General features: G+C 38.1%; 1 protein-coding gene across 1 annotated transcript; it reads right to left on the bottom strand.

The window, feature by feature from the left end:
• Positions 1-2,031: 2,031 nt before the first annotated feature.
• Positions 2,032-2,988, bottom strand: LOC142108331 (olfactory receptor 6C4-like). Its single transcript, XM_075191962.1, has one exon. The coding sequence runs from the start codon at positions 2,986-2,988 to the stop codon at positions 2,032-2,034; it is 957 nt and encodes a 318-aa protein (XP_075048063.1).
• Positions 2,989-14,619: the final 11,631 nt, after the last annotated feature.

The following is a 14,619-nucleotide window of genomic DNA, read 5'->3' as shown; positions in this document are numbered from 1 at the left end:
AAATCATTGACAACCTTGGTCAGTGCAGTCTCTGTGGAGTGTTGAGAGTGAAAGCCTGACTGAAGAGGATCCAACAGGTTGTTTGCTGTAAGAAAGTGTGTGAGGCGAGTGTAGGCAATTCTCTCGAGAAGGTTGGAGGGGCATGGGAGCTGGGAGATGGGGAGGTAATTTACGAGAGAGTTAGGGTCAGAATTCTGTTTTTTTAAAATGGGAGTAATCCCTGCATGCTTGAATAGTGATGGAAAAATACCAGTAGAAAGAGATATATTACAGATTTTAGTTAGAGGGGGAGTAAGCACAGGAGACAGGGACATACCAATTTGTGAGGGAATATGATCAAGAGGACAGGAGGTAGTGTAGGAAGATGAGAAAAGAGTAGAAACATCCTCTTCATTTGTGGGATCAAATGAAGAGTGTCAGAGGGTGATACACATGAATTGAGCCGATTGCTTGTCAAGGGAGATGATACCATTTCAAGCCTGATCTTATCAATTTTGTCCTTGAAATAGGAAGCAAGATCCTGTGCACTGATATTAGTTGGAGGATTGGGGGCAGGAGGATTCAGAAGTGAGTTCAATGTTTTAAAGAGGCGTTTGGGGTTAGAGGCCTAAGCATAGATGAGAGATTGGAAGTATGCTTGTTTACCAGTGTCCAGAGCATTTCTGTAGGAGTGGTAGATATCAGTATATGTGATGAAATCATTAAAGGCACAAGATTTACGCCAGTGACGTTCTGCTTTACGAGAAAGTTTTTGTAGAGTTCGTGTTACTTTAGTGTGCCACGGTTGGCAACGAATTCTAAAGGGTATGGAGTCGTTAAGTTATGAGAAAAAGTTGGCCAGATTAGGCATGTTTACTCTCAGAAAAGAGGTATCTAAGAGGGGATATGATTACTATGTACAAATACATTAAGGGTCAATACTGAAAACTTTCATGAGAACTTTTCACCCCAAGGACTATACACAAGACACGTAGTCAGCCCCTAAGGTTAGAGGAGAGGAAGTTTCACAACAAGCAAAGGAAGGGGTTCTTTACAGTAAGGGAAGTCACAATGTAGAATTCACTGCCAGGGAAGGTTGTGATGGCAGATTCAATTGATATTTTTAAGTAAGGTTTAGACAAAAATTTAGAAGAAAAGGGTATCCAGGGTTACGACAGTTAATTCAAATGAAGGATAGTAGTGGATCTAGGGAGAAATAGGACTACAATGTTGGGTCAGGAGGGATTTTTCATGATTGAAACAGATTGGTGGTAGATTCATTTGAATCAATTTCAAATATAAGTGAGGAATTGCAGGAGATCCAAAATAGGTTGAACTTGATGGACTATGTTACTATAAAGTGTGTACCCAGCTTTATGCAGAACTACAGTTCGCAATTAGATTATTGGCTGGGAATCCTTTACAACTGCTGAAGTACATACACAAGTATAATACTATAAGCAAGTGTGATATAAACTGATCAGTAGCTTCGATTCCGAAATGTGGCTTATGCTGCACGCATTCTTTAGAGACATAGTTACACAGGGCATGCTCTTGATTTAGAGCTGTCTGTTATTATGCCTGACGTATACATGCCATAATTGATAATAATATTTCACCACGTGTATCACCAAAAAATAATCACATTTTACACCACACAATTTGAGTTTGTTGTTTGGACATATTTGAATGCATTCAACTCTAAATAAGCCTCAAAAGAAATATTCTACAGCAGGCTTGGTCAACCTGTGGCTCTCCAGCTGTTGTGAAACTACAAGTCCCAGCATGACCTGCCATCTATTGGATGGCTATCTACCAGCAAAGCATTATGGCGCTTGTAGTTTCATAACACCAAGAGAGTCACAGGTTGACCAGGCCTGTTCTAAAAGTTTACTGAGATAGGTTTGACATTCGGTAAAATGTTATTTATTCTTCTTTAAACACGGCTGATGTCAACTGAATAAGAATTTCAAAAATAAAAAAGAGAAAGTTTTTATGTGACAAATTAGTCGATGAAAATAAATACACTATATAGAAAGAAAGATATAAAGCCTATTTAAAATGAACATCACTTTCTGGTGACTCTTGTTTAATGACACGGTTTATTGAATTCCTGAAAACTTTCTTCACATCCCTGTTTCTAAAGGTGTAAATAAAAGGGTTAATCATAGGTGTGAATACTGTGTACATAATAGCAAGATACTTGTCATAATGGCTTCCCTTAGGTTTGACATACACAATGATGCCTGTACCATAATATAGGCTGGTTACAATGAGATGAGATGTACATGTAGAAAAGGCTTTCTGTTTTCCCTCCTCAGTCTTGATCTTTGAAACAGTCATTATGATATTGACAAAGAATCCTATGATTATAATTAAAGGCAAAACAGCAATTAATATTGCACATATGCTTGTAGATATAATGCTAATGAAGGGATCTGAACATGCCAAGTTCTGCAGAGGAGCAAAGTCACAGAAGAAGTGGTTGATTACATTAGGGCCACAGAATTCTAAACGTGCTGTGATGATGGTGGAGATTAAACTAATAGCAAATCCCATGATCCATGGTAAAACAGCCAACACAATACATAAAGCATGTGTCATTATAGCTGGGTAGTGTAAAGGATTGTTAATAGCCAGATGTCGGTCAAAAGCCATTACTAGGAGAAGATAACATTCAGTTACACCTAAGGAGCCAAAGACGTACAATTGAGTAAAACATCCATTAAAAGATATAATATTATTAGCTGCGATTAGATTGGATAAAAGTCTGGGGACAGTGACAGACACAAACATAATTTCTAAAAATGAGAATACACTAATAAAAAAATACATTGTAGTATGTAGAGAAGGTTCTATTCTGACAAGAACAATTATAGTAACGTTCCCCATGACACATGTAATGTAGGTCAGCAGAAAAATAACGAAAAGTAAATTCTGAAACTGGTGTAAATCAGCAAAAGCCAATAAAATAAATTCTTTTACAACAGTTTTGTTTGTTTCCACCATTTTGCTGCCAAATAGATACCTATGAGAAAAAAGATCAGGTTCCAAAATTATTATGTAAAGAATGAATATTAAGTATTCCGAATTGTATGTAGCTTTGTGTTATCTAACTAAATGCAAAGGGTTTATTATACATAATACATTATATTTCAGAAGATTTTTTTGTTTGTTAACAAAACAGAATTTTACTACTAGTGCTTTCATGTAAAATACATTATACGATTAGTGGTGTTTTACATAATGTTATCTGTTATAATTTCATAAAACTGATCATATATCATGCATCATATATTCCATAGCAAACATCAGAAACAGTCTTTAATCAGTTTTGCACAAGTTAAATAATTGGACAGCAATATGAATAAATTGCTGTAAGTTACAAATTTTTATGACTTGCAATTCACAAATCTACAATAACGCCATTTGGCAATTTTATTGGATTCTTGTAGTGAATCTAACAAATATATTTTTTCTAAACAATGAGTAAAGCAGTGTCATGAGATTGGTGTGAGCTCTGATGTAAAAAATGACAGATTATTCCGGTGAAGCATTACACATATTGCTGGGAATTACCTTGGGCCTGCTAATAAGGAGAACTGTAAACATCTTTATATTTTAATGAGCCTAGCGGGAGCAGGGAAAATATCTACATATTGAAAAAAGTGATGTATGTATATTATTGTTCTTATTTCCATCTTGTGTAATATACTCAGTAACATACTCAGTAATGTATTATATGTGTTACACAACACTTATCACTATTACTGCAGGAAATGTTTAATTCTATTAGTCTTGATATAATGGTAACTCTTACTGGGTAAATGTATTTTTAGCAACCCAAAATAAATATGTCATAGTTAAGTAACATTAGTCAGTTAGGCATACTACACCATAATTTAAGATTTTTATATACTGTTGCATTAATGTGTCTATCTCTGAAAACATAGGTTTATTTAGTATTATATTTAATTTATAAAAAATGTCCACTGCAATAAGTATATACTGTAGATATTGATATATTGTGTACATTATGTTAGAGGGAGTTTGAAGATAAGACATACATTGTTCACATAGTTATATACAATGTCATTTCAAAGCAAAATAATGTACACACAGCTACAAGTACATATAAATACTTTTCTTGCAGAAACTCTGTGCATTTAATCTGATTTTTATCTGCTGACTAAATTCTGAAAAGTGTATTACAACAGTACAAATAGGTTCTTCTGGACTTGTTCCCAATACTGTGTTCTAAAAATCAGCTCACCTTTTCTCTTATGTGCTGACTGGACACCCGTATGAAAAGCTTGTGGAAAATATATCAAGGACGCATCACTAAAACATGTCTAAAGTGCACAATATTTGTCATACATTCTTATGCATATTCCCAGAATATATTTGCAAAATACTCTGATTATGGAAAATATTAACTTTCAAACTGTTTGCAAATATTTAGTTAAATTCAGATTTCTTATTAATCCATACTTTCTCAATATCTGTAGTATTTCATAGAATTCAACACTTGTCAATCTATTTTATACAATCATTTTGTTCTGGTTATTTGCACAACACATGTACCTTGATGTTGTCAGCTGCCAGCAGTCTGTGTTTTAGCTATTAGAGCACTTAGAGGCTCATGTTAAGTTCTCGGCATATAATAAGCATTTTTATATCTGAGCGCAGCACAAACCACTCTTTGTCATATACTAGTGCTTTGTACGCTTGCTCAAAAGTAAACAAGAGCACAATTTGTGTTCAACTTCACATGAGACCCATAGACAATCATTCATGGACCACATATCAAATACATTTAATTGTTTTCTATGGAGCAGAAAACACAAATCTATTTGTTGCTCATCCATAAAAAAGATTGCTTTCTCCTTAAGCTACAAGTTGTTATACGCCCACAAATCATGAATTTACATTTGTAGTAATTAGTGACTTAACATTAATAATGAAGTCTTTACATGTAAACATTTACCTTAAGGAAAATCTGAAGTTGTTTTCTGGATAACACATGTATACATAATCAATTATCAATTAATCTTATTTTTTTCATTTTGTCATTTATTGTAAGGGAAAAAATATAATTGCACAAACATAGTAGAAGAAACTTAAATAAATATGTGTTTGAGGTGAAGATTCTGCTATTTATATCTCAGAAAAGAGGATAGAAGAAGATTCTGCTGCAGATTCAGCCATGGCAGTGTTAGAGCCAGGTAATGTAACTTAACCTTATATACCCCTTGTTATAATGTGTGCAAATACAACATCTTACTCAGGGGACAATTGTTTCCATTGATACTTGAAATAGCTCTCATTAGCCATTTATTTTGCAACGTAATTAAAAAAACAGTCCTAACAAGGTCCTTGTTAGCTTCATATTTTTCTCTGCACTATAAAATGACTAATTACTGTAATATTGCGAGATACTGAATAATTAGCTTGCTATAAATCAAACCCTTTATATCTGAAAATAAGTCTGGAAACAATGCATCAAATTATCCATTAATCTGAAGTGATAAATTATTTTGCCTCTTTTACCTGTTAAACAGAAATAAACCTTCATAAAACATTTTATTGCCCAGTCATGTACCTAACTGGTCAATATAATAGCACAAATTTACATTAAGAATACAATAATACAAATCGGGTCTGCACTCCTAAAAACAGACCTTGCAGCTTTAATAAAATAGGAAATCATAAATATAGGAAAATAAAGTGCACTGATCTTATAATGTAAGTGTAAGTGGGGTATGGAAAGAGTACAAAGTAAGGTAAAAAGATATAATATGTAGCAAGAAAAAATAATTTTATACCACAGTTATACTGTTATTATATTATTTGGATAGAAGGCCTACAGGAACATAATATAAAATAGAACATGATTTTCAATGTTCTCATACATTAAAACAGATTGGCAATCTAAGTAGTTAAAAATGTGTTTGTAGCCCCTTGTGAAAAGAAGTATTCATGGAACTATCAGCTCTTTGCACTGGTCAGCAATATGAAATAAATGTATCTTACCTGTAATCTTTTCCTGAAGGTTCCTCCAGTGAGGCTTGTTTTCTTTAAGGTTCTGTCTGCTGGTAACTCTTATTGTAATCTCTTTTGGCTCACTAAAGCTTGAAATGTTCAGAGATGAAAATCGCATAAAGGAGAGCATAGGCACTTTCTGAATACAGAGGCTAGTACGTCGACATAGAGGATGAACTCAAACCCCAGCAGAAGGGTTCATAGCACCAGGACTAAGGATCTGCTCCACCATTAAAAATACTTTACTTTGGGGTTGTGGCTTGGTGGCCACATCTTGTGAACAATCCAGCTGCTCCGATATAAAATACATCAAAATTGGGCCCTCACCTTTTAAAGCTGTTCAATGTTGACCACCAAAGAGCATCAAGAGACTCCCTGTCAACCATTAATTTGGGTTCTGCCTGATTGAAGTGAAGGCAGATTGGGTTCTGTGATTCCTCCATAATACTAGGTGCCAAAACAGTTGCCTGAATTTGGCACTCACCAAGCGCTACATTCTACTACATTGCACAGCTGAGGCATATGACGACCTGCCAGTGTTCCGTCTCCCACACCGGATGTGGAACCCTGCAACCAAACAGAGGCCTCTATAATTCTGGGCAACATTCTCAGCTGAACTTTTGGGACTTTACCGAATATGGGACCATAAAGCTTAGTAGTGTATCTCTGATTGTGACCTGTCCACCAACCATCATCAGCGAGCAACACCGAATCCCTCAGCTCTATTTCCTTTCTTCAGCAATCTGCAATTACTAAAATTATCTGACATAGCTCCAGCAATTTCACTGTATTTTTCACCAGTAGGTGAAGGTGACAAGTGAGTATCACCTGTTTTAAATATGATTAATGGAGGTGCTTACCTTGAGGCTGCCTTTGATTGGAGGGCTTTAGTTGTCATAGTGCCAACAATCAATTTTTCCACAGAGCTTTGAGATTCCTCAATGCCATCAGTGCTTCACTCTGCATTGTTTCAGTCTATAACTTTGGAGTTCCAGCTTCTGGCCACTGGTTGAATTACATCTCTCGGAAGGATAAAATTTTTTCTAAAGATGCTCCAACTGGATTGATGGTTGTCCCCAGTCAAAAGCCCAAGCAGAAAGTTAATATGGCACATCTAAAAGCAGCACTCTACAATATTCCATTCATAATTATTTGCAAAATGCGTTCACCTATCTCATTGAATCATGCTTGGCAACTTCTGGTATATTCCTCACCTCTACATATGTCCCTCCCCTTTCAATACTGATGTGCTCAAGAAGGCAACAGCATTTATTGCTGTCTCCCTGAACTCCCCAGTAATTTGTATGGGCGACTTCAAAAATATTCTGCTGATGCTGGTCTTGATAGATGGAGGAAAACAGCCACCATTGACAGATCTTGGACTTTGTCATCTGCCAGGCTCATAACTGAGCTAATTTTCTCACACTAAACAATTTTTTTGCAACTCTTTGTCACATCACTCCCGTGTTGACTTTACCTTTGCTGCGCTTAGTCTGACTCCCTTGGTCCAGGAGGCAGAGTGTATACCCAGCGGTCTATCTGAGATGTCACCAGCTCTGAGCATATCACAGATCCTTTTGGTCTGCATGCCTTACACTGCCAGACTAGGCGGTGCAGAGTCTAATGAGGCAAAGGAATTCACCAGGGACCCCCGCACGGAAGAATGGACTTTTTACGAATTCCGCACCACAGGTCGCGGTTCTCCAAGTGGACACCAGACGAGACCACTAGGAGAACATTAAAGGTCAGTAGGATCAGGTGGAGCAGAAATACAAGAGGTGAAGATGGTCTGCAGGCTGGAGATAGCCAGATGTCCAGGTAAAGCTGCAAAGCTGGTGAGCTAGAGTTCAGGTGAGACAACAGTCTGTAGGCACAGGACCACACAGAGGACCAGGTTAACTGGGAAGCTGCTGGATACATATAGGAGCAATAGTCTGTGACACAGGAACACACTGAGGCCAGGTAAGACCTGAATCAAACATGGTAGCCAAAGGAGCAAGCCGTGGCGCTCAGCTCTGAAGAGTAAACTGGTGGGGTATACAGGTGACCGCGCTGGACCACGAATGGGCGGTCTTCAAATCTGGTGCATGACAGCATCCCCCTTTTAAAGGTGGACACTGAATACCTAAGATTAGGTTTGCTGGGAAACCTGGAATAGAATATCTTCAATAAGACAGAAGTATTACATAGTTACATAGTTACATAGTTACATAGTTGATGAGGTTGAAAAAAGACACCAGTCCATCAAGTTCAACCTATTTTGGATCTCCTGCGATCCTGCACTTATATTTGAAATTAATCCAGAGTAGGCAACGGCCCATCTGTTTCAATTTTGAAAATCCCCCCAGACTCAATATTGCAATCCAATTTTACCCTATATCCACTACTATCCTTTATTTTAAATTAACGGTCGTATCCCTGGATACACCTTTCCGCTAAAAATTTGTCTAACCCTTTCTTAAACATATCTATTGTGTTGAAGTCGTATAATTGGATGAACGAAAGTATATTGGTTTAATATTGGTTTGCCGTGCGTATTGCGAAGCGTACGCCACGTGATACGTGACGTGGTGCGTTCGCACGGTAAAATACGCACGCACACACTCGCATTACAACAGTTAGTTATTTATATAATTTCATATTGGTTCTGTTACACTGTAATTCAGGAGCAGATAGTATTCGGTTTATTATTAGTATATATATATATATATATATATATATATATATATATATATATGTATATGTTGATTATATGTACATTGTAGTGTTATTAAAGGTTTAGGTAATAGGAAAGGTGTCATGCCTGATATCATATTGAAGCCCTAATCATCAGCAGCTGTCCGGTGCAGTCGGCGAAGAGATCGCACATTGCATACTTTAGTTATTGATATTAGAGAGTAAAACATTTGTATGATACTGGCTATGAAAAGGAGCAGACCCCCTGGAGAGAAGACCCCCACCTTTGGATTCCTTAGATTGAATCAACCTATTACCTGTCTGGCCTGGACCCACCCAACGTCTGGACCTATAGAAACAATCTACGTCATCTCTATTGTTCACAATGAAACACTGACTGTATATATATTAGTTGCATCTCACTGGGGCCTCAGTCAACTCTGACACAATATTCTATACAGAATATTGTCCATCGGGTCCGGTGGGTGCGCAGCGTGCGCAAGCGATTGCATTTGGTATGTACTTATCTTTTGGTATTGGCTGTGCTGTACTGTACTTTATCATGATATAATAATGTATTGAATTGTTGACTATTTACATCTGTTAAAAAATAAATCACTTTGTGCTTTGGACACACATTCAATTGATTGGGCAATGCTTATTTTAAAACGATAGAATTACTTTAATAATATGGGGGCTCGTGAGTTAGGAATTACGTTACCGGCAGGTATGCAACGCTTACGATATTCGGTTCCTCAACAAAGGGTGGATGGACGGACGCGTCGTATAAAGCAGGAAAGAACGTAATACGTCTAATACCTGTGGTTCACTGTGTGTTGCGAAACCGAATGTCCGTTGTTGCATAGACTGAAGGAACGCTAATTAGAATCTAGGGACAAGAAAGAAAAATGTTTCTTTTTATTGTCGTTTTAATGGTTTAAAGTGTATTGCATTGCTGTGCGTATGTGTACTTCCTGCTGTGCGTACGCAAACTTCCGGTAGATTTGCCACGTCGTTGAACAATTGTTTTGATAGTTATTATACATGCATAGTATAATTACTTGTGAAAGCCTCTGAGACATTATTACTATTGTTGGGAACTTTTGATTTTCTGCGCAGAAAAGGTGTATAGTGTGTGATGTTGTAACGTAGATACACTGTTTTATTGTTGAGGTGCTCAGTTGCTGTCTGACGAGGCGGATTGCCCAACTGAAGGACGGTATACAGGGCAGGTATACCGAATGCGAAAACTGGGTTTTCGCAAAGCGCTACCAATAGATCGCAAGGTTTGCTAATAATTAGTATTGGTAGGCAGTGCGATCCGGTCGCACCGTTAGTGCGAATTGGTGAAGCAGCTAGGAGGAATTATACTGGAAAGGCAGGTTGATTGTATCGACTTTGCGCTCCCAGCGATAATAAACTCAGCAGATTTTTGTGGTTGAGCCAGGGTATCGAGGAGCTGATAGCCCTTGGGGCCCACAGTGATATTTCTGTATTAGGGACCCTCGCCAGGGGCGAGAAAAGCGAGTGAGCGCGGCTAAAGGAAATACGTTCACCGAGGATTATAGATCTCTAGCGGTGAGTATAGCAACAGAGTTGAAATTATTTGGTGGAAAGAACAGAGCATTGCGGTGTGTCTGTGTTTCACATTTGGCCGGAAGGAACAGAGCATTGCGGTGTGTCTGTGTTCCGGGTAGAAAGTATATTGTGCAACATGGGTGCTAGGCATACGCTAGAGATTGCCAGTTTACTGCCTAAGGAAGGTCTTATTGAGTCAGCGAGGTTTCTCATGTGTGCAAAATATGGTGCATACGCAACTGTGTATTGTGACACGTGGGTCGAAATGACCAAAGAATGTGATAGGCCTTTCCCAACACCAGGGAGTTTTAATGCAGAGGTGCTAAATACCGTAAAAGATAAAGTACGGTTGATTAAGTCAACGAAAGTGAGAAATGCACATAATCATTGTTTAAAATCGTGGCAAATGGAAGGTAACACGTGGCAGAGCAGCGAACGCACAGCGGAAGTGAGTGTAAGGAAAAACACGTGTTCAGCGGAAGTAAGCGTACCGGAAACAAGCATTCCGGAAGTGTGCGTTGCAAAGCGTGGCGAACTGAGCGCAAACACGCCCCCGATAAATTCGGTCGGGGCGGGAAGTACAGCCAATACCAAAAATGTAAAAACTGTAACTAGTAACTTGTATGTTGTTTTAAGTAACGTTAAAAGTAATGTTTCAGGACAAAGAAGAGGAACGGTCCCACCAGCAAGGGCAGCTGCTGAAAGTGGTGAGAGTAATGAAAAGGTTAACACAGGGGGAGACATCCATTTTACTGCAGCAGCAATTTCAGCAACTAGTTTCAGTGATTTGGTAGACTTACATCCTGTCTGCACAGCAGCAGTTCCCAATGGGAAAGCAGACAGGAATAGTGATGTTCCCTTAAAACATGTAGCAAAGCATGATCCATGCACTAGGTCTGAAACATTTTCAATTTTGTCTGATTTCCCTGATCCTAGGAAAGATTTGACCAAATGTCAGCAGTTTATTAGATATTATGGTAATGTGTATGAGCCAACTAATAACGATTGGCGAGTATTATTGAAGACCTGTCTTCCTCTCAATACTGACATACAAAAGTTCATTAAGGATTGTATGTTGGAGGAGGATGAATCCTTAACCGAGGATGATAATCAGAACAATATTAGACATATAATCACACAGTTGGCCACATATTTCCCAGTGATAGTGGACTGGAGTAAAATTTTTAGTATCCAGCAAAAAGATAGTGAAAATGCAGCAGACTATTTTTGCAGAGCTTTGATAGCAATGGGCAAATGTACTGGGGTACCAGACATAAAAGATAATCTATATTACAGAGAGGTTGCTGTTAAAGTTCTAATGGATGGCCTCAGGGAAAACTTGAAAAGAAGGGTGCAAACTTCATTACCATACTGGAAAGGAACCACTGTAAGTGCTCTCAGGGAGTCAGCTATAGAACATGATAAAAGTATAAACAAACAGAAAGAGACACTAAGTGATAGGGTAATGATGATAAGTATCCCAGCACTAGAGGGACTGCACACACGACCACCAGAATACAACCCACATAACAGGAAACCCAGAATAGTGAGATGTTACAATTGCAGAGAAGAAGGACACATTAGGAAAGATTGTAAAAAGGAAGAGAAACAACACGAGTTGAGGAAGTGTTTTCAAGGCAATAAAATAGGACACCTAGCAAAACATTGTGAAGACATGACAGGGACGTGCTTCTACTGCCATAAGAAGGGACACATGAGTAGGAACTGTGTAGAGAGAAGAATGAATACCTGGGTTGGAAATCACATAGACATCCACAAAGGAGGCGTACACTTCTCTCAGAGGTTCCCCTTTAATTGATTGCACACTCTGTAACAACTAATATTCTGGGGGAGAAATATAGCCGACTCTAGAGTTAATCTGTGGTGAGCATTAAGGTGCAAAATGTAGAAAGAAACTTATTTTTTTAAAAGTAATCTTTGTTGATTTTGTTTGTTCGTTTTATGTTGTCACATGTTTGTTTTCCTAAATCGCTAGCCGACGGCAAAGAATAGAAATGTTTGTTTTGTTTGCTGTTTTAAGATAACTATCTTGTTTTTCTTTTCACAGATAAAAGGGACACAAAAGAAGTATAGACAAGTGTTTAAAAGGGGTGAGATAGAGAAATAGAAGAATTACTCTTGAAAGACTAATTAACAATAGACAATTGGAACACTCTTTTGTTTTAGACTGCAGTGACTCATGATAATTTGTTTGGCTGAGAATCATTATCCAACAATGAAGTATGTACATACTTTGCTCCAAAATATCGTTTTATGTATTTCAGAGAAAATAGGAGTCACTAAGAGTACATTTTCACATTTCTCTATTATAAGTTAGAAAAGTCAGTTGAAAAGGTATGTAGTCAATGAGATACCGAGTTCTTAATGAACAAATGACGGACGACACTGGATTGCACTGTTAAGAACCCCTAGTCAAGTATGGGGAGGGGTCATAGTTAGCAAATAGCTAAGGGGAACAGTGGAATGAATACAGCCATTTCCCCATAGAGTCAGAGTCCAATCCAGCTGTCATTTTGTTGTAAAAAAATCTCCCTTTCTACATGTATGTTTGTATTCAAACCTTTGTATTCCCATCATTCATTGCTTTCCTATTTCTCATTCTTTACACAAACGCTAGTCTCTCTCTCTCTCTCTTTCCCTCTCTCTCTCTCTACCTATCTCTCTCTCTCCCGCTCCCTCTCTCTCTCTACCTCTCTCTCTCCCGCTCCCTCTCTCTCTCTACCTCTCTCTCTCCCTCTCTCTTTCTCTCTCTTTCTCTCTCTCTCTCTCTCTCTCTCTCTCTGCTCTGGTAGAGATAAAATCAGACACAGTCTCAACAATGGGGCTAAAACATATTTTTATGTTTTTACATAAGACAAATTCAGAGATACACACACTAGATTGATATGAGTTACAGAAACAGTCAGGGGTTTTGTTTTCATGTGTATAGAAACTGCTGATTTTAAGCAGAAAGGTTCTGTTGTGGAAATACGATTCATGTGTTATAGATTGCATATCTGTTTTGTTTTTTTGTTTTGGCTCGTGCCTCCTGTACAAAAATGTGCCTTTTTATGGATGCACAAAGGGTGGAGACAGGAGATTGCTAGAGGATAGGCATACAGATATGCATCTCTGTGTAGAACATTGGAGTAGGATTTTTACCACAAGATACGACATAATGTGAAACCCTAAAAAATGTAGAATTTTCATGTTTTATAATTTTCACTGTTAGACAGGCATGTACTGGATACTGTTATATTTGAAGAAAGTGTTATAGAAAGAGACCTCTTTGCCTTTCCCACTTAGTCAAGCAGCTGAATATGAGGTACTGAGAATGACATGTGAGTTGGCAGAGGGAAAATCGATTGATATACATTGGTCTTTAGCATTTTTCTAGTCTAGAGGGCGATGTTGAGGTGACTGAGAAATCGTTTTATAGCAATACCAGCACATGATTAGGACACTACATAGAGGACTTTATACAGGGACACAGTTACCAACGGAAGTAGCTGCTAGTAAGGTCCACACTTACACGCACAACCATACATGGCTGTCACACCAGGGAGAACATAGCTGTCAAATAGACAGCAGGGTTTTATGTGACAGCTAACAAATCTATGTTTTGTTTTGTTTTTCGTTGTATTGTTTTAGTTTTAAAAAGGTGAACACACACACACATGCACGCATACACATATTGGTTAATATAGGAAGATTTGTGTTACCCGAGGGATAAACTGTCTGGAAGGTGAAGAGATGTGGTGAGGAGTCTGGTGGACTCTGGAGAGATGGACAAGGTAGACCAATAGAGCCATCCCATATCCCTCCTGCTGATGGGTTTTCCTCCAGGTAAAACAAATACACGTCATCCAATTACCACCATGCAGGATCCTCAAGTATACACAGGTGTACCAATGAAATATGTCTAGGTAGAGGTGTATTGAAATGTGTCTAATGTATTACTGTATCATACTCAAAGCTTTTGTTATTCAATGTGATAGTCCTAGAGTTATAATAGATGATAGGGGTATTCATGTTATTGATAATAGATGTATAATGTATGAGTAGTGGTAACAAATCACATACTTTCAATTAGCCATAAACCAGTGTGAACATAAAGTAGTGGTACTCGGTAGAATGAATAGAATAGAATAAGAGTTGGAACTTGATTGAAGTGCCACTAGTCCTTTCCCGCTACCAAGAGATCACCCCTGGGCAGACTCCTAACCTGTCAGTTTTTGAAATGTTCTTGACCCCTCGTGAGATGAGATTGTAACTGGGAGGCTAGGTTAGACCTTGAGAGAAGGTAAATAGTGAGACAGCAAACGAGAACGTCCAAAACACTGT

Source organism: Mixophyes fleayi, chromosome 12, assembly GCF_038048845.1.
Source record: "Mixophyes fleayi isolate aMixFle1 chromosome 12, aMixFle1.hap1, whole genome shotgun sequence".
NCBI classification, from domain to species: Eukaryota; Metazoa; Chordata; class Amphibia; order Anura; family Limnodynastidae; genus Mixophyes; species Mixophyes fleayi.
Note: the sequence above shows the minus strand (reverse complement) of the source record. Positions and strands in the feature narration are given on the sequence as shown.

Excerpts from the sequence above, each read along its gene's own strand:
- LOC142108331 (XM_075191962.1), bottom strand. The coding sequence starts at position 2,988 with ATGGTGGAAACAAACAAAACTGTTGTAAAAGAATTTATTTTATTGGCT.